We start from the raw sequence: 27,180 nt of genomic DNA, 5'->3' as shown, positions 1-27,180 counted from the left end.
GCTCGATGCTCATGATATTAATCACTGGATTGTCTGGTCCAGACAATTATTATTTACAGACCGCCGTCATATAGCTGGAATATTGCTGAGTGTGGCGTTAAACAACAAACCAACCAAACTTCCCACTCGTGTCAAGCTTGTTGACACCTTCTCCTCATACCAATCAGTGAACTGTTGTTGGTTCAATTATTTTATTTGTCTTTGAACTTCCTTAATGCCAGTCAACAGATTAAACATATAAACTGTGATGTTTTTAGGAAAACACAGTTTATTGATTTTACGGAAGTGCTCAACTCAGGGCTAATAAGCAGTGCTATTTGCTGTTTGATTGGATTAAGGTAAGGATGTGTATCTTCTCACTGGGGATGGGGTGGGGGGAGTCACATTGGTATTGAGTTGCAATTTTGGCTAGGGGTCAGCAGCCAAAGACACGTTAATTTCCAGATTTACAGTATTTGATCTTGGTGACGTACTACTGCTGGTAAGTATTCATTATTCTGGATCCTTTACTCCTAGGACAGAGAGTATTACAGTTTTCATTGTTTTATTCATAAGATATTGCAGAAGGAAGGCATGTATTTAAGAAATAGAATAAAGTATAGTTTGGGCCTAAACTATAGTTTAAGGATGAGGACGCATGCATTCAAATGCATTGATGTTTAATTGTTCAGGGCAAAACTGTGTTTTATATATATTTGACTGATAAGTCATGTGACACTACCCCAGTAAACATTCCACAAGTGCTATGTGGGGGACAAGCGAACCCATTTAAGAATAGCTGAAGTTCTCTGGCACTGGTTATTGTGAGCTAATGTTATTTAATGTAAAAGTTGAAACTAATGGTTCCACCAGAGATGTTAGCAGACTGCAGCAACTGCAAGCCATGCAATGGAGTGTTTGCCAAGTTGGTTGCATGGTACAAATAACGTGAATCGACAGCTTTAGGCGAGGTGACGTGGGATGTGGGATGGTGTAACAGTGGGAGAAAGAGTAACAGTGGTTGTGCAGTTTGACTGCAGTATTTTGCCAAATGCCCGATGCTCGGCAACAGAAGTATGATTATATAATGTTTCAAGAATTGCTCATTCCCTTGGCCAGTGACAGACATAATTCATTGGGCACCAACAACTGCCACGAAACAACTTATCATAGAAGACAACAAAAGTCAAGATCATATCAACTTGTGAACTTTATACAGTTAAACATGATATGTACAAATAATACTATATGAAATGTATGTATCTGTCTTATTATTGAAGTGAAAAAGTCACCCATGACAGCTCAATATTTAATATTCATTGTTCTGCACTGACTGATACAATCTGTCCAGTTTCATCAAGTGATAAACAAGTCCCACTGAACATGTATGTATCGAATGGAAAGTTTTTCATTTTGTGAAACATGACAAGTTTTGAGTGTTCTGATCCATCAAAGAATATTTTGAATCCTCAGACATGGTCAATGTTAGGAAGATGCAATCCTATGTGATACTGTTTTCATTTAGATGTTTGTTCCTGAGCACATAGAGCTCTGCTTGAAGTAGTTAGCAATGACAGTTTACGAGTAAGTCAGTACTTTGGTTGCCTCCAGTAACTGTTTGACGCAATCCACAAACTCATAGCTGGAGTTGTAGATCCTGTCCCTGGCTTCCTCCGACCCTGTGTCCACAATCAGATGGTACAGATTTGACTTGAACTGGAAGTACACAAACAATGCCATGAAAGAGTGAGTGAATATCTTCCCAGTATTACTTCAGCTAAACACCAGCAGATTGATTTGTTAACGATTCTGATGTACAAGACTTGTTTCCTATCAAGCAATCCTCCTATTAAGGAAGCCTGAATGCAAAATCAATACAGGATAACAAAATAAGATAACAGAGAAAAGTTGAGCAACCCTGTGTAGTATAGACAGATGGTTATGTTTTTCTGGCGGCTGCATTTTGCTGTTGGCATTTTTCTATCCTACCGTGCCTGTGTAAACAGGGAACTAGAACCATTCAGCTGTAAATTTGAATGTGTAATCAGTTTAAAATAGTGTGTACTGTATAGTGTAGTACACTGGTCATCCCAAATGCAATAATTAATACTTTGGGAACACTTGTAAGTGAGGAAATTTCTACTTACGGTTCCAGGATGTTTTGATTCCTCACTGAACACCTCATCAAACTCTGTCATCGTTAGTTGCTTCACCTGTCTCTTGCCAGCCTGGAACAGAGTCCAGTCCTCCTGCAACAAATAAATATACATGTTGGGATGGTTGTCCTAGAGTACTGTGAAGAACACCGGAGAAGATGTATGTCATAAATGGGACTTATCACAAACCCAAATCCTCATCAGGGGACTTGTTCTTATGTACAAAATAAAAAAAGTTGCTGTAAGAGGCAACTAAGCTTGTCGTAAGAGCCAACTAACGGGATCGGGTGGTCAGGCTCGCTGACTTGGTTGATGCATGTCATCGATCCCAATGGCATGGATCTATGTTCTATCATGTCAATCAATCACTGAATCATCTGGTCCAGACTTGATTATTTACAGACCGCCGTCATATGGCTGTAATATTGCTGAGTGCGGCGTTAAACGAACAAACAAATAAACAAACAAAACCAGTTGTGCCCATTTTTACTTTCCTAATCCTTTAAGATGACATTTTTTCTAAATGTATTGTTTCGCAATTATGACCACAAGATATAGAGTGAAGTAGAGTTAGGAATGATGTGTAGCAAACTAGACCTCCAACAACCGCTCATTGTTGAGATGTTCGGAGCCTTGGAAGATTATCTGGTCCTTCTCCTTGTCCTGGTTCCACTTGGACCAGGAGTACGCCATGGCTGATGCAGTGAGAGCTATCTGCTCATACGTCCGTGACTCCAACACTTGATGCTGGAACATGTACAGGTATCATCAGGGTTGAGCAGAAATTGAGATTTATTACCACACTATGCTGAAGACAATACAACTTGGATTTTCTCGGACAGGGGTTCAGAAGGTGAATATGCACAAAGTGAACTGGGTTGACACAGTCCTTGAGATGAACTATTCAATTCAATTCAACAAAGGAAATATATTGACACATCATTCTAATTTCTTGTTTGAAAATGATAACTAAATCTGTACTGGTTCAGCAGCACCTACCTTGTTCTGGATGCTGACGTACTTGGAAGAGTCTTCAGAGGGGAAGACATTCACGCCAGCTTTCCTCAAACTCTGGAAACATACGGTACGAAAGCATGACTATACATCAACAACACACAGTGTCATTTCTCATGAATGTACCATATTTGCTTACAAGCAATCCTGACCATCTAGTGGTAGAGCGTCCGCTAAGAGAATGGAAGGTCAGGTGTTCGATACCATACCTCATCACACCAAATGATGATAAAGAGGCTAAAACAAGGACTGGCAAGCTCGGAGTCAGAATACACTGTCTGAGTGGGGTATTCATGTTCAACTGCAGCATGGTATTTCAGTAGGCTAGTAATATAAAATCGGCATTAGTCAGGACAAGTACAAGCAGTCACACATTCATGCACGTCCCTATATAAGTGCAATAATCCTGGATGCGACGTTAAACCCCATTTTACTTCACTTCACTCACAAGCACTCCCATTACAAATGTAGCCAAATCGTGGATCCCTCACTGAACACTGTACATTACCATGCAATCTCATTAAAATCAGATCGTAGTTCTCGCTACCGCTGAATAAAGATCTGAGCACATCCCATTAAGGTTCACGTCAGAAAGACCTTTCATCCGACCAATCAGAGCGTTGCTTACCAGATCATGAAAGTGACAGTCGGAATGTGATTTCTAAACATGCATCCTCGAAAACATTTGACACAGGGTATTCCGAAAAATAGTTTGATACAATCTAGACCATCTATTAGCCATTCCAGAATGTTCTTTTGTTCAGGTTTCAAATTTTTAATCGAGAATTTGTCGAAATGTGTTTAGAAGCGTAGTCGCCAATTTGAAATTAGTGCCGTAAAGCATGAATAAGCTGCCTTCTAATGGGCTAATGGCGACTTGATGGTGGTACACGTGTTATGAATGCATGTTAATTAAACTGTACACTACCATGTATATTATTGTGATGGAATGGATGCTGGTATGCATGTTAATTGAACTGTACACTACCATGTATATTATTGTGATGGAATGGATGCTGGTATGCATGTTAATTGAACTGTACACTACCATGTATATTATTGTGATGGAATGGATGCTGGTATGCATGTTAATTGAACTGTACACTACAATGTATATTATTGTGATGGAATGGATGGTGGTATGCATGTTAATTGAACTGTACACTACCATGTATATTATTGTGATGGAATGGATGCTGGTATGCATGTTATGAATGCATGTTAATTAAACGGTACACTACCATGTATATTATTGTGATGGAATGGATGCTGGTACTGTGGTGTTACGGTCATATCCAGAGACTGAATGTTTTCAGCATCCCCCATTATCCCAGTATCCCTGTGAGCACCCTTGGTTTAACTTTGGTGAGCACCAAGGACATATATTGGATTGAGTACTTTCATTACAAAGAATGTTGATTGCTTCAGTTGTTTAGTCAGCTGCCATCTGTTACCCCAGAAAGCTGAGAGAGACAGGCTTGATGCACACTATGTTTCTCTAAAACTCACAACTGTGTAGAGAGGGTGTGTGAATTATGCAGACAATGAGTACCTATTGACTTGGAGATTGAGTGTCAGTTAATAACCTATGTATGTTTTGTCTATACTAAATACCTCACACATGTTCGATCCTAACAAGTTTAATCACCCTTCACAGCCATCTTCTCGAGGCAAGGAAGTTAACTGACTATAAAAGTCCAGTTTCCACCCTTGTTGAACTTGGCTTGAATTATGGAGTTATATTATGGCTGGTCTAGCGAGTCTATGCATAGTCCAATTCAAATCACGTAAACGACATTGACATCTGGTTCGTAAACTGGTGTGCAGATTTAGGTCGATTGCAGGATTTGCGCCAACTTGGTGTCAACAGATATTTTCCAAATCTTTTCATGTTTTTAATCCAAGTGCTCACATGTCTTGATGCACTTCACGAAGTGAGACCCGTTTTATCACAACATAGATTTTGATTACCGATCAGATCTTGTTGACTGGGCGCCGCATTTGGTTTGAAGCAAATGCAAGTGATATGAGGAGGTGGAATCTGATTGGTCAATAGGAGGGACATGGAAGGGACATAACTCATTATAGCCACTGGTGGAGCCAAGAACAAGCCCAGAAATTCCAGTATAGTTTTGCAAGTGTGAGAAGTGGACTTTTACTGTCAGTTAATTCCCTTGCCTCAGGAAGATGTTCACAGCATGCAATAAGGTAAACTCCCAGACTAGGTGCTGATTCCAAAAACTAAGTGAGTTTGGTGTAACACTACTGACAGCACTACTTCAACCAAGGTGGCAGATAACTGGCTTCACACATTCCCCATGTGGGAAATTGGGTCTCTTGCATGATGAACTAACCAATGCTGTAACCACTAGGCTATCTCGCTACTGAAAACTTCACATGATGACTTCCAGTACTGACTGCCACGCACATAATTTAAAACTGTTATGACTGTATTCTAATACTCTGTACAAGATTGACTTTACTTGGATCAAGTCTGTTGGAGTCATCATCTGCCCCTTGAGATGACTCAATGCTGGATCTTCAAACGAGCTGCTCAAACAACACATTGAATTCTGAAAAGTGAAAGTAATACAGTACAGTGAATTGTGGAGGCAAAAACTGTCCATGTCAGGATTAACTGTCAAAGGGTAAAGGACCTTTGACCTGTTGTCACAGAGCAATCTTAATAGTCTCTACATGTTCATAAAGAGTTGGATAGGTGTTCCATATTTTGATAGTTGTTTAAGCAGAACTTCAGATTCCTGTGGTTGTCTCGACTATGGATTCCTTTAATACATTCACATTGTATAATGTCACACCATGAGGCTACAAGGGAATCAAATTCATAGAACATTGTCATTAGCTGGAGTTGTAACAGATGCACAACTCACATGATCATAATCTGTTCTATTTATGATGTAACTGTTGGGATTATCAATCAAAAATTCAATTTATTGTACTGTTTCATGTTGTTCAGAAAGCACTTGAAATATTTCCTGGAGACAGAAGGCTATGAGAAAATGGTTCTCTTGAAAGAATTGGTTTCTCCTCAGACAGAATGCGATTTCAAAGTTACTGTTAGGATCCACTGTAGCATAGTAAAGGCGAGGAAAGGTTGAAAAAACAACAGCTTATTGAACGCCCTGAAACAATCATTCAGGAACATGGATTTCTTAAATGCCCGGCACATGATGTCTTGTTTAAGGCCACACGCCACATCATTTAATCTATGTGGCAGCAGCTTGTAATAAACTGGAAGTAATCAAGTCTGGCCCAGACAATCCCATGACTAATATAGTAACAGTCCACACTGTTGGGGTACGATGACATGAAATAAACCAACTCCCCGAGTCTGATCATTAAGTTCAATAAGTGGCTTCTTACAAACAGCATAGGTTGCTTGAGACAACTCTAGCCTGGAATCCCCATGGGGGTCCAAACATGATGTGAAATACATTGACTTTTCATGGCCTACTGATATCCTACATGAAATACAACTGACCTCTATCTCAATATCCAGCTCCACAATGGCTGCAATGATGGAGAGTACGGCCTTGTTGACTGCCCGGGGGCGGAGCTCCCAAGACTGGAATGGCATGTTGATGTGTGTCTCCTGTATCAGTGCCATAATGCCAAACTTGTACATCTTAAAACCAAATGTCCGGCTCTCTGAAACAGCAAATGAAATTTTTGTAATCATGTTGTCACATATTGAATTCCTATGGATGGTCTATCTTTGGTTCCATAAGGAATGCAATAAGGTGAAAACAGCTGTTTGGAAGCTGCTGTGAAATAATGACTTTCCATCTGAAGAGAATCAATGGTAAACTTAGTAAAGGTATGGTACAAAGTAAACTAATCTGTGTATTCTGCATTACCTTCATTGTAGACAATGTCTGAGAATCCGTCCAGCCTCCAGTGTTTCTTGTCTTCATCCCAGCGAACTACCTGGGGCTCCTCCTGGAACATCACATCTGATGGCAACCTGCAACAGGTACAGTTGTGTCAGTCAGGTTACAGTTGTGTCAGTCAGTTACAGCTGTAGGTTACAGTTGTGTCAGTCAGTTACAGCTGTGTCAGTCAGGTGACAGTTGTGTCAGTCAGGTTACAGCTGTAGGTTACAGTTGTGTCAGTCAGGTTAAGTTGTGTCAGTCAGTTACAGCTGTAGGTTACAGTTGTGTCAGTCAAGTTACAGCTGTAGGTTACAGTTGTGTCAGTCAGTTACAGCTGTAGGTTACAGTTGTGTCAGTCAGGTTACAGCTGTAGGTTACAGTTGTGTCAGTCAGGTTACAGTTGTGTCAGTCAGTTACAGCTGTAGGTTACAGTTGTGTCAGTCAGGTTACAGCTGTAGGTTACAGTTGTGTCATTTAGGTTACAGTTGTGTCAGTCAGGTTACAGCTGTAGGTTACAGTTGCGTCAGTCAGGTTACAGTTGTGTCAGTTACAGCTGTAGGTTACAGTTGTGTCAGTCAGGTGACAGCTGTAGGTTACAGTTGTGTCAGTCAGGTTACAGTTGTGTCAGTCAGATTACAGCTGTGTCAGTCAGGTTACAGCCTCAGGGGACTAATAACAGGCATCTTAAGTACAGGTTACAGTTGTGTCAGTCAGGTTACAGCTGTGTCAGATTACAGTTGTGTCCGTCAGGTTACAGTTGTGTCAGTCAGGTTACAGCTGTGTCAGATTACAGTTGTGTCCGTCAGGTTACAGTTGTGTCAGTCAGGTTACAGTTGTGTCAGTCAGGTTACAGTTGTGTCAGTCAGGTTACAGCCTCAGGGGACTAATAACAGGCATCTCAAGTACAGGTTACAGTTGTGTCAGTCAGGTTACAGCTGTGTCAGTCAGGTGACAGTTGTGTCAGTCAGGTTACAGCCTCAGGGGACTAATAACAGGCATCTTAAGTACAGGTTACAGTTGTGTCAGTCAGGTTACAGCTGTGTCAGATTACAGTTGTGTCCGTCAGGTTACAGTTGTGTCAGTCAGGTTACAGCTGTGTCAGATTACAGTTGTGTCAGTCAGGTTACAGTTGTGTCAGTCAGGTTACAGCCTCAGGGGACTAATAACAGGCATCTCAAGTACAGGTTACAGTTGTGTCAGTCAGGTTACAGCTGTGTCAGTCAGGTGACAGTTGTGTCAGTCAGGTTACAGCCTCAGGGGACTAATAACAGGCATCTTAAGTACAGGTTACAGTTGTGTCAGTCAGGTTACAGCTGTGTCAGATTACAGTTGTGTCCGTCAGGTTACAGTTGTGTCAGATTACAGTTGTGTCAGTCAGGTTACAGTTGTGTCAGTCAGGTTACAGCCTCAGGGGACTAATAACAGGCATCTCAAGTACAGGTTACAGTTGTGTCAGTCAGGTTACAGTTGTGTCAGTCAGGTTACAGCCTCAGGGGACTAATAACAGGCATCTCAAGTACAGGCTGCAGTTATATCAGGGACAGGTTAGTACTATCAGGTCAAAGTGAATATCAAGGTGTTTTTAACCCCCCACTTGAACAATGTGTCCATTCTTGGAGTAACACGCTATGAGATTCTTGAAATGTTTCTAAAATAGGTATAAAATCCTACTCTCTCTTGGCAATGGCAGAAAATACTATGGCTAGGGAGATATACAGACATTAGAGAAGGTCATAGGCTCAATGCTCCTGTGTTCCACCTACTTCATGGTGACAGCTATGGGAGGCTTCTCATCTCGTTTGTCCTTCTCCTGTGTCTGTGTGTCCTTCTGGTCCTTCGTCTGGCCATTGGTGGCAGCGAGTGAAGGCAGCTCTGCCACATAATCAATAAGCTGGATCTGTGGAGGGTTCATCACTGAAACAGAGTCCAGATCGTGGTACATACATTCATGTTATCAGGTTGTAGTTTTAGTCAAATTGAAAGAAATAGTAGTGGAATATAATTAGCAGGTTCCATATTGACATGAAGCATCCAGTTCAGAAGACATGCCTAGAGATTCTAGACTCTGTTGATATGTATATCTACCCATTTACTCACATCTAGTAATAGTCCAGTTGTTAACGGGTTTCGGCTGCGGAGGCAGGGCCATGAGGTCAAAACTGAAAACTCCGCCCAGGACGTTATAGGCTCTCAGATCAACAACATCATCATCTTCCTCGAAGTCTTCCCACTCAGGAGGTTCTGAATAACATATAACATTGATAACACCAACACTATTTGAATCTGACATTAATGGCTACACAAGAATATTATTTATGAAAATAATTATCACAGATGGAAATCAAATGGATATACTGAAAAAATGTATCCCAACATCAACCATGTGATGTTTAAGATGCTTTTATATGACCCATATTCATTGGAATCATTCTCAGAAATGTCATGATATTTGATTTTTTTTTTAAATTCCTGGTGTCAAACTTCAATATGTGACATTAGTTTGACCTAAGATGCAGTGGATATAGAACTAGTTCACAGCTCATTTTAGATTTGTGGTTTATGTAAAATAACAAGATTTGGGGAGAAAACAACTTGTCCCATTACATTTTGACTAGTCTCGGACTAACAGAGTGGCCTAGTCTATCCCTGCTTTATGATGCTGTTTTAACCTGGTGTTGGAGGATCTTCAAAATCTTCTTCCTCTTCTTCAACCTCCTCTTTCTTCTCTGTATCTTGTTCCTCCTCCTCCTCCCCACCTTCCATCTTCCTCAGCTGTGCCATAAGGTCCTGAAGCAAGAGAACAGCCATGTTGTTCCACTAGTAATGTGATGGCTTCCGTGGAGGGATCTCAGCCCTATGACTGTCGTATGTCATATATTTTAACATAGACATACAACTGTCATAGGGCAAATGTGGCACTGTAGTTTGAGGCCCAGACCTACCAAACTCCCTTCACAGGTTATTATAGTAAACTGTCAACCATACTGTAAACAAATGATTTGGTGAATATTTGGACATTTGCCCGATTTGAAGCGAGTTACCTCGGTGTCCTCCCTGCCTGCTTCTGCATCCTCCTCTCCTCCCTCTTCTCCTTCCTTCTTTTCCTCCTCTTCCTCTGGTTTTTCTTCTACTTCCTCAACTGGTTCAGGAACAACTTCTGAAAGTTTCAACAGGGCATCAAATTGATCACAAAAAAATCACGAAAACAGTTGTCCTCATCATTAAAGTTCATTCATTTAAGATACCTGTTATGAAACTATGATAAACAAGGTGATGTTACCTTCTTTCTTCTTCATGCGAGGACTGTAGGTCTTGCTGTACATGGAGTAGTGGTCATACTTTGTCATGAGAACTCGGAACGCACAGTCCGACAGAGCGAGCACACGTGGGATGTCAAAGGTGATGCCAACATCACGGAACTCAAAAGACTTCACCCTGGGAGTAATATAGTGAATTAAGCTCTTGTCATTTCTGATGAAAGGTGAAAGTCAAGATATTGAGCGAGTGAGTTAGATTTTTGGGTTTAACACCGCCTTGAGCAGTATTCCAGTTATATAACTGTGTGTCAGCTTAATGTGGGAGAAGAAAGTCAGAAGTAATGCAGGCCTTGGATGTTTACCACTTTGGTGAAACCCACGACCACGGGTAAAGCGCTGACCAACCTAGAAACATCCTCGTTGGCAAACCGGGACTTGAACCTACGCTCATAGGTTCCTGGCATGCCCAAGGGACGCGACTATCCACCTCGAATTGTGGCACTTTAGATGACTGGATCACCTGTGCATCCTAACAGAGTGAATGACAGGGCTGCTCCATCAAGTGAGAAGCTTGTCGTCATCATCCAAGACACACCAATTTTTAGACTTCCACGTCAGTCAACTGGCGCATGAAGTAATATGAACACCAAAACAGCAGTTCACAAATTCCGTCATGTTTTACGTAATGGCCAAAGAAAATCCTGCAGACACAGGCTTTATGTCCTTCACACCCTTTTGTCCAATATGTTACACCAAATGCTGTAAACAACCCTGAAACTTGTTTATGTTAAACAATAAAAAAAATTAAAGTTTTGATTTACCTTGGATTTTTGCTGAGATTTCCCCAGATGCACAGCTGGATCTCTGGATTCTTGATAACAAACTGGAGATTGTACGTCTCGGGGTCCTGCATCGTGCTGGCATCACACAGTACATGGAAGCCTGCCCCGTCCAGCTTCCCCCGGATCACGTTCTGGATCTCCTCGATGGTCTACACAGAACAGTGAAACTAAGCAATGTGCAAAGTAAACCTTTCTGTCTGTGGTGGAGACTAGGAATCACAACACAGTACTTCAATGATGGAATTGTCACCTTTTGTTTTTCACAAAGAAATTACCCTTTCTAAGGGTGCACAGATTATATGGAGTGTTATTTTGAAAGTAAAAGCACCCATTATATTTGAACATTTTATTTCGAGATTGAGATTCCTGTGGGTAGAGAAATTACCACCCGATCATGAAAACAGCCATGGGCTTCTGTAGCTCATATATCTCTATTATTATAGGTCAAGGTTGTAATCACTTATTGTTTCCACACAACTGACAATTTCAATGTACATCAAATTACACAAGGAATAGAGGGCCAGTGAATATGTGAGTGTATGTTCTGTGTAAGTGAGTACATGTATATGGACTGTATGTGTGTACATGTATATGGACTGTATGTGAGTATATGGACAGTATGTGAATACATGTATATGAGTATATGGACAGTATGTGAGTACATGTATATGGACTGTATGTTAGTATATTGACAGTATGTGTGTATATGTATATGGACTGTATGTGAGCATATGTATATGGACAGTATGTTAGTATATTGACAGTATGTGAGTATATGTATATGGACAGTATGTGACTACATATATATGGACTATATGTGAGTGTATGGACAGTGTGTCAGTATATGGACCGTATGAGTAGATGTATATGTACTGTATGTGAGTATATGGACTGTGTATGTGAGTACTTGTATATGGACTTTGTGAGTGGGGGGCATGGGTGGCCCAGTCCTTTAACGCGCCATGATTCACTGTGCAGAGTTGCATGCCTTGGGTACACCACAAAACCTATGATTGTTGGTTTGAATCCTGGTTCGCCCTGATTGTGTTTCTAGGTTTGTCAGCACTGTACCTGTGCTCGTGGGTTTCACTAAAGTGGTAAACGTCTGAGACCTGCATCACTTCGAGTTTTCCTCCCCCATCAAGCTGACATGCTGTGATATAACTGGAATACTGTTAAAAGCGGAGTTAAACCCAACTCACTCACCCACTCTATGTGAGTGTATATGGACTGTGTATGTGAAGCAGTATGCTTGTAGATAGAATATTGTTTTATTTTAAAGAATCAGAAAAGTTAAACCTAAATATTTAACATTCGTTTCCTTAAATACTTGCATTAACTTCAGCACTTGCACAAATCTACCAATTTATAGGTAAGCTAGTTTCTGTATATAGCTTGGGTAGTTCAGCCAGTTCTTTTTGAGATTCATGTTTTTTTGTCACTCATTCGGTCACAGGCTTGGCCCATGATAGGTGCTTATTGTTCTCTAGTTTTGCATGATCTCTGCAATCATGTGGAGACCCTGGTCACAACTTCTACTGGTCAGTCAGCACATATTTCTCAGCACCTTCTCTTCACTGTGTCATACAGGGTAAGTTCATCTAATTATTACTTTATTTATCTGGAAGCTTAGGTTACTATGTATTTTAAGCATTGTTGTTGTATATAGTGTTTTAGCTAGCATTGTATTATGACATTGTAATGTATTCTTAATTCAACTTAACTTTGTATTTGACTAAGGTATTAGCCAAGTGTACATTTGATAAAATAGATATAAACTGGTTAGAAGTGATATATGTATATGTATCATGTATATATGTATAGTATTGTGTAGAATTTATAGTGCTTGTATTCCATACATGCTAGTGTAACTGTGGCTATGTAGTATATTTATATGTAGTATACTCATTTGTGCAGGGCTATTGACTGTACGTCTCTAAGAGAGGTTCGAGCCTACGTCCCTGAGACGAGGTATAATGTATATTGACTGTGTATGTGAGTAAATGGCCTGTATATGTATGTAAAAGGACTGTGTATGTGAGTATATGTATGTATAAGGACTGTGTATGTGAGTATATGTTTGTATAAGGTCTGTGTATGTGAGTATATGTGTGTATAAGGATTGTGTATGTGAGTACATGGCCTGTATATGTATGTGTAAGGACTGTGTACGTGAGTATGTGTACATATAAGAGCTGTGTATGTGAGCAAATGGCCTGTACATGTATGTATAAGGACTGTATATGTGAGTGCATGGCCTGTATATGTAAGTATAAGGACTGTGTATGTGAGTACATGTAAGTATAAGGACTGTGTATGTGAGTACATGTATGTATAAGGACTGTGTATGTGAGGATATGTATGTATAAGGACTGTGTATGTGAGGATATGTCCTGTACATGTATGTATAAGGACTGTGTATGTGAGGATATGTATGTATAAGGACTGTGTATGTGAGTACATGTCCTGTACATGTATGTATAAGGACTGTGTATGTGAGTACATGGCCTGTATTAGGACTGTGTATGTGAGGATATGTATGTATAAGGACTGTGTATGTGAGTACATGTCCTGTACATGTATGTATAAGGACTGTGTATGTGAGTACATGGCCTGTATTAGGACTGTGTATGTGAGGATATGTATGTATAAGGACTGTGTATGTGAGTACATGTCCTGTACATGTATGTATAAGGACTGTGTATGTGAGTACATGGCCTGTATTAGGACTGTGTATGTGAGGATATGTATGTATAAGGACTGTGTATGTGAGTACATGTCCTGTACATGTATGTATAAGGACTGTGTATGTGAGGATATGTATGTATAAGGACTGTGTATGTGAGTACATGGCCTGTATTAGGACTGTGTATGAGAGTATATGTATGTATGTATAAGGACTGTGTATGTGAGGATATGTATGTATAAGGACTGTGTATGTGAGTATATGTATGTATAAGGACTGTGTATGTGAGTACATGACCTGTACATGTATGTATAAGGACTGTGTATGTGAGTACATGTATGTATAAGGACTGTGTATGTGAGTACATGTATCTATAAGGACTGTGTATGTGAGGATATGTATGTATAAGGACTGTGTATGTGAGTATATGTATGTATAAGGACTGTGTATGTGAGGATATGTATGTATAAGGACTGTGTATGTGAGTACATGTATGTATAAGGACTGTGTATGTGAGTATATGTATGTATAAGGACTGTGTATGTGAGTACATGGCCTGTACATGTATGTATAAGGACTGTGTATGTGAGGATATGTATGTATAAGGACTGTGTATGTGAGTACATGTATGTATAAGGACTGTGTATGTGAGTACATGTATGTATAAGGACTGTGTATGTGAGGATATGTATGTATAAGGACTGTGTATGTGAGGATATGTATGTATAAGGACTGTGTATGTGAGTACATGGCCTGTACATGTATGTATAAGGACTGTGTATGTGAGTACATGGCCTGTACATGTATGTATAAGGACTGTGTATGTGAGGATATGTATGTATAAGGACTGTGTATGTGAGTACATGTATGTATAAGGACTGTGTATGTGAGGATATGTATGTATAAGGACTGTGTATGTGAGGATATGTATGTATAAGGACTGTGTATGTGAGTACATGGCCTGTACATGTATGTATAAGGACTGTGTATGTGAGTATATGTATGTATAAGGACTGTGTATGTGAGTACATGGCCTGTACATGTATGTATAAGGACTGTGTATGTGAGGATATGTATGTATAAGGACTGTGTATGTGAGGATATGTATGTATAAGGACTGTGTATGTGAGTACATGGCCTGTACATGTATGTATAAGGACTGTGTATGTGAGTACATGGCCTGTACATGTATGTATAAGGACTGTGTATGTGAGGATGTGTATGTATAAGGACTGTGTATGTGAGGATATGTATGTATAAGGACTGTGTATGTGAGGATATGTATGTATAAGGACTGTGTATGTGAGTACATGGCCTGTACATGTATGTATAAGGACTGTGTATGTGAGGATATGTATGTATAAGGACTGTGTATGTGAGGATATGTATGTATAAGGACTGTGTATGTGAGTATATGTATGTATAAGGACTGTGTATGTGAGTACATGGCCTGTACATGTATGTATAAGGACTGTGTATGTGAGGATATGTATGTATAAGGACTGTGTATGTGAGTACATGTATGTATAAGGACTGTGTATGTGAGTACATGGCCTGTACATGTATGTATAAGGACTGTGTATGTGAGTACATGGCCTGTACATGTATGTATAAGGACTGTGTATGTGAGTATATGTATGTATAAGGACTGTGTATGTGAGTATATGTATGTATAAGGACTGTGTATGTGAGTATATGTATGTATAAGGACTGTGTATGTGAGTACATGTATGTATAAGGACTGTGTACGTGAGTACATGGCCTGTACATGTATGTATAAGGACTGTGTATGTGAGTATATGTATGTATAAGGACTGTGTACGTGAGTACATGGTCTGTACATGTATGTATAAGGACTGTGTATGTGAGTACATGTATGTATAAGGACTGTGTACGTGAGTACATGGTCTGTACATGTATGTATAAGGACTGTGTATGTGAGTACATGGCCTGTACATGTATGTATAAGGACTGTATATGTGAGTACATGGCCTGTACATGTATGTATAAGGACTGTGTATGTGAGTACATGGCCTGTACATGTATGTATAAGGACTGTGTATGTGAGTACATGTCCTGTACATGTATGTATAAGGACTGTGTATGTGAGGATATGTATGTATAAGGACTGTGTATGTGAGTACATGTATGTATAAGGACTGTATATGTGAGTATATGTATGTATAAGGACTGTATATGTGAGTACATGGCCTGTACATGTATGTATAAGGACTGTGTATGTGAGTACATGGCCTGTACATGTATGTATAAGGACTGTGTATGTGAGTACATGGCCTGTACATGTATGTATAAGGACTGTGTATGTGAGTACATGTATGTATAAGGACTGTGTATGTGAGGATATGTATGTATAAGGACTGTGTATGTGAGTACATGTATGTATAAGGACTGTGTATGTGAGTACATGTATGTATAAGGACTGTATATGTGAGGGTATCACCTACCTCCTTGTACTCTGCCACCTGTCTGTCTGTCAGTTCCTCTGGTGGGGTGTCTGCCAGCATGTACTCTAACTCAGCTATCAGCTGAAACACAAACATGGCTGTGACATGGTGCCATTCAGAATGTCGGAACAAGTAGAGTATGTTTCTTAAGGCCAATCACAAACGACCACAATTACTGTATGAAACTACTATGTAGCATACATTCACCCACCAAAAGTACTACCTCAAATCCACTTAAACCCTTCAGCTCATGGACTTAAAAACAAAACATTTCTTTGCTGTTAGCCCATGGACTTAAATTAAGAAATCAGTCACTGTAGATACTATGCAAGGTTCAACTGTATCTCACTTACTGACATCAAAAGGCTTTGAAAGTTAAGTGTAGCACCTTACAACATAGCCAGGATCTACAATGAAATGATGGACAAGATGCTTCCCCATGTACTTACTGAAAGGTCTAGTTCTGTGTCCTTGAGTACAAGTTTTGGGAGTGTGCGAGTCGTCTCCTCCAGTCGGAGGTTGATGTAGGTGTTGATCTCTCCTGGGATGGTGGGGTCTGGGGAGCCATCACATCTCATGTACCGCGCCCACTGGAACACAGTCAGTCATCAACTCTACATGCAGGCTGTTACCCATCGTCAATGTCACCGGGTTTGTATACACTACGACTCATCGCAACGTGGATACATGTGACCACTTTCATCTTTTCCCCAGCAAGAGTGTCCACGTGCCAACATCAAAGCCTAGTTTCTACCTTCGCCATTTAAAGCCTACTTTTTGCCCTCAATTGTGGATACACCCCGTGTCAAAAATGAGTTGTCCCTTGTGATGACATCCGATAACGAACGTACAGCATACTACCATTTCATTTCTCTATGGGACCCTCATATTGCCTGCAAGAAGCCTTAAAATTAATTATTGGAGTCCCCTGGATCCCTACATTTGTAAGTCATGATAACACCCTGAGTAATGATACATATTACATATTGGCATAGAGACTACTGAGACTACACTATATCAAGTAACACTGCACATTGCGGTAACATGAAACGCAAAGCAGGGGTCTTCTGAAAATAGCACTGCATCTCAGTCACTGCGATAAGCATTTAGTTGTTTGAGATTAAAAAAAAACCCAAATATATTAAGGTACTTGTGTCAGTTGATTGAAACTATTTGTCCTCGCTTAATTTTTGGAATAATTTCAATGCACATTTGACAGGCGATGGCAGTGGCTATAAAAGCTACGTTTTTGGAACATGGATGTTGATTTCTCCGATTGGACTATCTATATCTGTGATAGTCTTCTCCTAATTTATGATAGAAAAGTAGGCTTGAAATGGCAAGGGTGGAAACTAGGCTTTGATATAGGCTAGTGGACACTCTTGCCTCAGGAAGAAGGACCACTTTGTGGTGTAGATGCAGCAAGGAAACAACTCAAGGCACTTACTAGATCAAGTGAGAGGGAAGCCAGTGAGGGCTCCGACCAGTGAGTGCTCAGATTACATTGTACAAAACCAGAATACTTGTCATACCGGTGATAGCCTTGCAGTGATTCCAATCCACACATTGCTTCAATCTAACGCAATGGCAGGGTTCGCACTCAGTTCAGTCAAAGATAAAGGTCAATTACCTAATGAGTCAGAGTCCTCAGCTGACTTAAAAACACACACGTCCTTACGACATCGCACGTTAGTGGTATGTATTTATGGGTGGTGGAAAGACACAGTGTATATGAAACCTGTGAAGAAGTGATGATGGATGTTATCAAAACTTGCTTGAATGTAATCAACACGATAAAATTAAACATGTTCCATTGTAGACCCCTGTTACTTGTTTTTTCACCAAAACCATACAGTATTTGATCCTAAAAATATTAGATTTTTTTAGGGGGGTTGGGGGACCCGTAATCTAGGTAACAAAAAGATACATAGTACATAGACTGACCTTGGCCTTCTTCCTGCGGTCATCGTGCAGTCGCTGTAAATTGTTCCTGTTCCCCTGTAGAATGTCCACCAGTTCCGCCATCTGGATCTTCCTCACTTTCTTCTCCTGTACATAAACACGGGCATTTGGTGAACCAATACAACCAAAGCAAGAGTGAGTGAGTAAGTATTGATTTAGCAAAAGTTTAATCTGCAAATAAACTTTCTACATCAAAATATCAATTTTCAAGTACAGTTTCATTCACAAGATTCGATAAATTAAACCAGTGAAATCCCAAACCTCATTTTCCAATTTCTTCCTCTCTGCTGCCTCGAGCTTCTCCTGCTGTTTCTTCTTCTTTTCTTCCTCCACAGCTTGAAGCCGTGCTTCCTCTGCAACAATAATATTGTTCTCATTGAGCTTTGTACCAGCTATGTAAGTACAACAGTGAGTGATAGCAAGCCTTGAGCAGGACATGATCAATCAACTCTCCATGCTTGTCACATGGTCAGACTTCCTGGAGAGATGTGTATGGCGCTAGAAGGGAGAGTGTGTAAGTCAGCTGGATAAGGAGAATAGGGTCGCAGTAGTGTTACGATGTGCATAATGGGATATAATGGATTAATCAGTATTGGACAAATCAAATCTGTCTTCAAGACTTCTGTGTTTGATCATGAAGTTAATCATCTCACATAAATCAACATGATCAAATTGTGTACTCCATTACAGTCCATTCAATAGCTTTCTACATGACAATCTGAGGAGTTTGCATTGGGTAACCTTCGTGATCAGCCATTCGTGACAAGGAATCTAAAATTCTTGGAATGAGTTAGCAAAGTATTTAGAGCAGCTAGTGTATTCAATTTCTGTATCCCAATAATGAACATGAATGCGCAGTTCCAAATCAGCTCTATCGTACTGTTGTGGACATTTTTATACACCTTGTCATTTCTGAGCCCCATTTTTGAACAAAATTTCCAAACTGAGATGGCAAAAGAATGAAGCCAAATCCTTTTAGAAAGCTCACATTTGATTGGTTCAAGAACCCACAGAACCTCACCTGACATGACCTTCTATAGAGGCTGAGGGTTGGTCAGATCTTAATGCAGAGAGCTATCAGAGTAACTGATGTTAATGACATTGAGAAGAATGTGACATCCACCCACCTTCCTCCTGTGCCTTGCGTTCAGCTTCCTCCCGCTTCAACTTCTCCTTGTCAGCCTTGGTCAGCTTCTTCTTTCCATCTTTCTTTGGTGGCTTCAACGAGACCAGGATACACTTACCCACTGACCCTCTCAAACAGTACAACGTTCTTACCTCCCTGTACATTCCAATACTCACTTCACTCAGACACACAATATGGTATCAGCTTTACTGTTATATGAAAGTAATTAAGGACATCATAAAGATAATTATTTCATTACCTATTGCTTTATTCAGTTAGTGTGATAGTCTGCCAGTTCTGATCAAAGACAACCTCTGTAATCCTTGTTCATTACAACAAGAAGGTGAGTTTCAGAGAAAATGTGTCCTCTATCATCCAATGTACATCCATTCTATCTTGATACATAACCCCGGTCCTGGACCCATTCAGCATTGACATTTCATGACAAAGTCTTATTGCCATCTTCATCAGTCTTATCACCAACTTATTATTCCACTCGGACAAAGCTTGAAATCAACAACCAATAAACATGTTCAGCATATATTTAAACAAATCTAAACAAACTTTAGCAGGAAAAGATATTTTCCTGAGTATTAAGACAAGCCATGGTGAGGGAAGTCTACAAAACATTCCAAGTTTAAAATTGAATTAAATATTGGTGATATTGCTACTTCATGAAAAAAACAGTTTCATTTGATTAACTGTCAATCTTTAGTGTGTGGTCAGGACGCAGTTGAGCCTGACTAAAAATGAAGCTATGCTGGAACATGGGTCCAAGGTAGTTATGGAATTACCATAGTGATATAATACTCTGGATTATCCAGGAAGGGGAAAGGACGTCTGAAGGAGCAGGCCAACACAACCATACACTACCTGAATGTTGACCTGCACCATCACAATTAACCATCATTTGTTGTTACAGCCTCTTCTTACCTGCTTCTGTAACCTAAAGTACTGTCAGAAAAGCTAGGAAAATAAATACCTCTTGCCTGTTAAAACAAGATAGAAATGATTCACAGACTGTTGCTATTGAAATATCAAGTAACTATCAATCTGCCTACCTGTGGTTTGAAATATTTCATCCACAAGGAGTCCTATCAATAATTTTAAAGGAGAATATTATATGCTAAGTCCAATGAGGGAAGTGTGAAACGGACTATAGAAATACAAATCGCTGTAGTCTGTGTGAATGGGCAGGCAGGGTGGGGGGACGTCGCCTTGAGACAGGTGTCGGGTAATAGGCTGTTTCATACATGCATGACAACACACAAAGTTTATCATCATTCTACCTGTAAAAGTACCTTTTTAGGCTAATCACAGTGTCAGTTAGGTTAGGCTAGATTAGGTAGATTTTCATTATTTGGATATGTCATTTTCATAGTAATTTGATTCGCACTTACTAATTGAAGCGAGAAAAGCATTTTTCTAGCATTTCCGACAGTACTTTAGCATGCAACCTTAACAGCAATTTATATGATACACATGTTTGAAAAAAGATATTTACTTCATTTATGTATGCTGTCACTTTAATCCAGCATCAACAGTTTATAGGAATTAAATAATGAAATATCACATTTCTATGACAATATGAATATCATATTTTACTCAAATGAAATAGCATATGTTTCACTGAGTCTGTGGGGGTAGTTGTTAGCACAGGTACATAACATATATTTGTAAACAAATGTACTCAAAGGTTTCATACAAATGTCTCTATGATACGTATTAACTAGAAGTCTCATTACTTTGGTTTTGTGATTCACCTGCCATTGTCAATGAGAAAACTCTAAAAATGGATTTACCTAAGAGTACTTTTGATTGCCTTAGGAGACAGTTACCATAGTTACACCATAAACTTCTCCTGTCAGAAACGAATGCTACTTTTTAGGACAACTTACAATAGTCATTGCGCTAAGATGATGGTGAAGCCCATACTTTAACATAGACTCACAATAGTCATAGCACTAACATTGCTTTATGGGGTGGAACACTGGATCACACCAAAGCAGTAAAAAATGTATAAACTAAAATAGCATGATCATATTGCTAACTTGCTACTAATTATTCAATAACTGTAAATAAATATTTCATATTTATCAAGTTGTAATTAATCTGTTTTTCATATTTACACTACAAACACAACAAACCCAGGTATCCTCACGTGATCTTATGAATCAATCACATTACTGCTTTTTGACTGAAACTATTATCAGGACATTTTCTTAAATCTCATTTCATAAAATTGTACATAAAAGATATTTCTGCATGTTGTCCATCAAGCTTAAAAAAAAAGTTTATTGCAATAAATCACATTTGTTAATGTCACAAAGTACTGCTATGATAGAGTGAGTGAGTGAGTATGGTTTTACGCCGCTTTTAGCAATATTCCAGCAATATCACGGCGGGGAACACCAGAAATGGGCTTCACACATTGTACCCATGTCGGGAATCGAACCCGGGTCTTCGGCGTGACGAGCGAACGCTTTAACCACTAGGCTACCCGACCGCCCCTGCTATGATAGAACAGAACATGTTAGGTGTAACATCTTTTGAGTAAGTGAGTGAGTATGGTTTTACGCCGCTTTTAGCAATATTCCAGCAATATCATGGCGGGGGACACCAGAAATGGGCTTCACACATTGTACCCATGTCGGGATTGGAACCCGGGTTTTTAGGCGTGACGGGCAAACGCTTTAACCACGAGGCTATCCGACCGCCCCTAACATGTTTTGGGTAACATGTGTAACATGTTAGGTGTAACATCTTTTGGGACATTCCCATTTTCGGCTCAACTAGATCACCATCACATGAATTTGGTAGTGTCATTTGTCATGCTATACTGTAACTCAAGCAACATCTATTAGAATGACTGCCACCACTGTAAGTAGTAAATCTGTGCACCTGTAATACAACACGCAAAGCAAACCAAAATGAAACTGGCACCATGCAATGAACAAAACTAATGCAATATAATTAATGTGTGTCACGCTGGATGAGGTTAGTTGGCACAAAGTGAAACTGTAGGCAATGCTTGTTCAGCAAATCATTATCTTCATATATAATTCATTATTTACACTAAATCATCAATAGTAACATGACTACTGATAACTGTCAAGCTTGAACCATGTCCTATATTTAATCTGGCTGAAAAAGATTGGCTTCTATCTTTCATCAAATTTGTCATGCACAACTGTAAAATAGACTTGGTGCAATCTTGTCTGTGTGGTCATTGTACAGGTGTTTCACTCCGGGACTGCTACTGTCAAGTATCACGCTTCTGTGGCCTACCTATTTCATCGTGATGTAAGTTTTTTGACAAATAACACATTATTGAACCTTGTGCATGTGAAATGGTTCCATATTTCTATGTACTTTATAGCAAAAAAATGATGAACTTTAAAATGGCAAAACTATCATAGTACACTTATAGATCAATTTCAGGTTGGGTTGATTTTTGAAAAATAATTCCTGAAACAGTTGATGCATTTGGGTAAGAAATATTGCAGTTTTGAGATAAACTTTTGAAACAGATTCAACCTTCAAATCATTATAAGTCTCAATTGTTTCCATGGAAATGACAAACAAAATTAATTTGAAATTAAAATGATTTGTGAAGAAATATTGGATTAACTTAGTTTGGCCCTTCCAATACGCAATTGTCTCATATTGAAAAGGCTGCATAGTTGAAGACCATGTCAAGTTCCTTGGGGATTTGAAGTCTTCCAGTTACCATTTATAAACTTGAAACAATTGCAACTTAAAATTTACAAATAGCAACAGTCAAAAAAACAACTGTGTAATTATAGTCTCTTAACTGATAAATTCTCACTACTGGGTATTGACTGCAAGAACAAATGTTTTTGAACATGTGAACTAAATGACATGTCATGCATTACATTTATTTCATTTTTAGCAGCTAACACACCAGCCATTCTCATGTTTGTGGTTTGTATCTTTTAGAGAAGTGTTGTGACAATCGCTATTTTGAATCTAAACAAGTCTATATTTCAAACAAATATTTTCAAGACAAATAACATCTATTGACTACTGCTACAGTTTCACCACTATGCAATGTCAAACAATTCATCTTTCCCATTCCAAAACATCTATAGCACACACTTCATTACTGACCTCATCTGCCATTGTGATTGATTGGGTGAGACGCTTGGATTTTCACAAATGTCTCAAAAACTACTTTCCTGAATTGCATGCAATCAAATAAAAACACATTAGTGCATTGAAACAATATAGGATACAGTGTATGCACATTGAAATGAACATCTTCACTGAAGCACAAAATACATACGTAAGAATTAGAATATGAACTATATGATTTTCTAATACATAAGTCACCAAGTAGAACCAGTCAAATCAATAGATTTGAAACCAGAGAAAAAGCTGTATGGAGAAAGGTTTCAGTTACTTATAAATGAATTCATCATACATATCATTGTATATTTTTTGGATACACAATATGTTCCTTAATCACCCATAAATACATATGTCCCAGTTGTGGTGCAGTGTGTATCGTTTTATGCCACTTTTAGCAATATGCCAGTAACATCACGACAGGGGGCATCAGAAATGGGCTTCAGACATTGTACCCATGTGGGGAATCGAGCCCAGATTGTAGTTATGTCGTGTTTACATGTATTTATCAACGAATGAGACCATGTCATAATAATAAATAACAATAGGCCATTAATATTGCACATATTTCCACACTCAAACTCAAAGCGCCTGCTAGGTGCTAGAAGGTTAACAACCACATTGCCATCTCGTCCTACTGGGTACCCATTCACTGCTGGGTGAACAGAGACACATGTCAAACAAAATCACTTGCCCAAGGAGACACCACATGACAGTGTTACATGGGTGGGGCAGGACCGAAGCCCTGGAAACATTCATGGGGCCAAGTTGCCGAACAGCGGTCACCCATCCAGGGACTCTCTGCTGCCAATGTTGCTTAACTTCATGTGATTTGTGATATGTATGCCTGTGCACAGGACCACAGGTTTTACCTCCAAAATGCATCAAATTATTTGAACACCTTGATTTAAAACCTGAAAAGATTTGGAAAATATCTGCAGATGCCTGGTTGACGGTACAAATGCTTTGCAAATTACGAACCAGATGTTGATTTCGCTACACGATTTTGTTTTGACTATGCATCGACTTGTTAGACCAGCCAAAAGATAACTAACATTCCAGCCTTGTAAGAATACAGTACCACAAACTTTTCAAACACGTGATCATACCCTATGACATAATTTGTAGTATTTTGTTGCCAGTCACACCGGCGAAACAATGCCCTGTGACGTCAGGGGTCATCGAGTGTGCTTAAGCTACTCCCAGTGATCTATCATCTCTACACAAAATGTCATTGAATACGCCAAGCGCTGTTGAGAGTTTTGAATATTTGTTTACTGAAAATAGCCTGCGGCGGCGCATTTTATAGCAAGCGCTAGTTTACGAAAACACTTTTATTTTTTATTTATTTTTTATTTCGTTTTTCTCGTAATTCAAGTGGGTAAAAGGGTTATAAATGGGAACTAATATACATATATTATTTTTCCGGTGCATTAATTTTCATTATTATGCACAAGAATGTAGTTTGTTAGGGATATTTAATTGGTGCTGAACACATCCAAATGTCTACAGTGTTAGGGATGGTTACCCCGAACTCTATCCTTAGCCCTTGGATCCCCTTTACGATAATTCACCCCTTTACGATCATTAGGGTTAGGAACCCGTTTAGTGGCTATTCGATTACCCTAAGTCTACCCTTAAACCTTGGATCCCCTTTACGATCAATCACCCCTTTACGATCATTAGGGTTTAGTGGCTATTATAGATTATACAGCGGCTCCTGATATTCTTCCCACAAAAACGTTGAGTAAAAAGGATGAAATGGTTTTGTGTCCAATATTTTGGCTACTGGAAACTGTCCTGGAACATTCACACAAGCCACTTTCACCGGCTACATTTTTCAGTACTGGTTCAAAAGCGAACTCACTGTTGTGTCGTCACTAGTCATACTTATTCCTCCATCGTTCTTTATTATTATCCACATCATCCTTACAGTGTTCCCTACCACACTTTTCTGTCACAAAAATCACCCGACGAATTATTAAATACCATATCATTCATGCGCACTCGCGAGTTCGACATCTGATGTCTGACGTCTGGAGCCGTTTTCAGTTCGCGGCATATCGGCTCATTCCTCACCACCCGGTATCTTGTAGATTACGGAATGGGACGAGTGTGCCAAATGGCATCGGGATCATTCGTAAGTGTCCGTAGACTAAAGTCACGAGACACCATGCCTACCCGTAACCTTCGTAAGTGTCCGTCACCTATTTGACCCTTTTCGTTCAGTTCCGTAACGTCATAGGCATGACTGGGTAAATTTGAACTAAGTTTAACAGTGTGGACGTAGCTCAGTCGGTTAACTGTCAGGTTAACAATCCGAAGGTCGCGGGTTCGCGTCCGACGGATTCTCACTAAAACTGGTTGCTTGTCTAGGGACATGTGACCTACGACAGAGATCGTCCTCACGAGAAGTTGTGGTACTGTATTCTAAAGGTGCTCCAAAGTCAGTTAACTCCCTTGCCTCGGGAAGATGATGAGCAATGTGTAGAGAAGATGACTGTACACAATGCATGAGACATATTGATGTTCTTGTGATGTAATCTTAGTGCTCATTGGTCTGCACATTCAATTGTTTCCCTCTTACCTGAAACAGGTCATGTCCTGCTTTGTGATTAAAAACAGTGACTACATCGCAAATTGGAAATATGTATCTACAAGTGGTAGAGAAACAAAGTGTACACAAAGCCATAAAGTATTTATGATGTATATACATTTCTTCAAGATTACTCAGCTCCTTCAAAAGGATTTTCTTTTGTTCCTCTCACCCAAATGTGATGTCTCATCCAATGTAGATGGAGGAAACAAAAAATTAGGTTTTGCCCAGGAAGCTCCTGCTACAAATATAGATCTACTTTGGAGGCTTGTTAGAATAAGTTTGTTGTTTCTCATGACCGGTCCCCCACTACGATTACTACACCCCTAATACTGAAACAAATGTGTCAGATTCACAAGGGGCATGAGCCTAAGATATTACGTGATACATAAGAATCAAGTTTACTTTTGTACTTATAAAATAAAAAAAATGCAATCCTCCCTCCCCACCCTGTCAGTCATGAGAAACAATTATCTTTTTAAACTGGCCTTAACTGAGAGTTAAGTGATCTTTAACCATACATACACCTAACCCCCATCCACCACCCAAACTGTAATGGAAGTAGAGCCTGATAACGCTAGTACATGCACATCAAAATCAGAAAAGAACAGCTGCAAAATAAAACATGTAATTAAAGAATGATATCTCAGAATGCACTGAAGTATGAACTCGTCAACTTCGCACTGAAACAAAGGTAACAACAACATTGACATTCGCGGCTCCTTTGATATGAATGCAAACATTATATCTAATGCACCATCAAACATTAATTAAATATTTGTCTCATGGTAACATGACGGCATCATACCGGTCAAATTCGTGCACATATGATTCTTCACTGACTTCAGATTGTCTTGAATGTACCGTCTTGCATTGGCAACACGGTAGTAAATAAATTGAATTAAGAAATGGGGACGATATTAAACATCCCAGGTAAATGATTATAAGGTTTGTATTCAAAACCGAACAAAATACAGACTTGGTCATTACCATTTCCAAGAGTAGTGCGACGAGCAGAAGTGATCAATTTTCTAGTTTGTTGTTGGATAGCAACC

The 27,180-nt window shown here is 39.4% G+C and overlaps 1 protein-coding gene across 2 annotated transcripts; it reads right to left on the bottom strand.

Moving 5' to 3' along the window:
• Positions 1-1,222: 1,222 nt before the first annotated feature.
• Positions 1,223-27,180, bottom strand: LOC139466684 (dynein axonemal intermediate chain 7 homolog). Of its 2 annotated transcripts, none has more exons than XM_071248307.1 (19): positions 27,116-27,180; positions 19,382-19,472; positions 18,516-18,607; positions 18,237-18,341; positions 16,742-16,882; positions 16,293-16,373; positions 11,121-11,290; positions 10,323-10,477; positions 10,084-10,199; positions 9,712-9,829; positions 9,140-9,283; positions 8,806-8,956; positions 7,028-7,134; positions 6,652-6,818; positions 5,633-5,722; positions 3,135-3,206; positions 2,733-2,882; positions 2,127-2,228; positions 1,223-1,695 (listed from the first exon to the last, which is right to left on the bottom strand). In XM_071248307.1, exons 1-19 carry the CDS (start codon positions 27,116-27,118, stop codon positions 1,558-1,560), a joined length of 2,193 nt encoding a protein of 730 aa, XP_071104408.1. In that variant the 5' UTR covers positions 27,119-27,180; the 3' UTR covers positions 1,223-1,557. The 2 variants fall into 2 exon arrangements, with proteins under 2 accessions (XP_071104408.1, XP_071104407.1); XM_071248306.1 differs by lacking the exon at positions 27,116-27,180 and adding an exon at positions 23,512-23,589.

This window comes from Haliotis cracherodii, unplaced genomic scaffold (genome assembly GCF_022045235.1).
Source record: "Haliotis cracherodii isolate W230 unplaced genomic scaffold, xgHalCrac1.p SCAF_19, whole genome shotgun sequence".
NCBI classification, from domain to species: domain Eukaryota; kingdom Metazoa; phylum Mollusca; class Gastropoda; order Lepetellida; family Haliotidae; genus Haliotis; species Haliotis cracherodii.
Note: the sequence above shows the minus strand (reverse complement) of the source record. Positions and strands in the feature narration are given on the sequence as shown.

Coding starts and splice junctions, on each gene's coding strand:
- LOC139466684 (XM_071248306.1), bottom strand. Junction 9,284..9,711: donor TGAAGATCCTCCAACACCAG/GTTAAAACAGCA, acceptor TATGTTATTCAG/AACCTCCTGAGTGGGAAGAC. Junction 1,696..2,126: donor AATCAAAACATCCTGGAACC/GTAAGTAGAAAT, acceptor GTGTACTTCCAG/TTCAAGTCAAATCTGTACCA.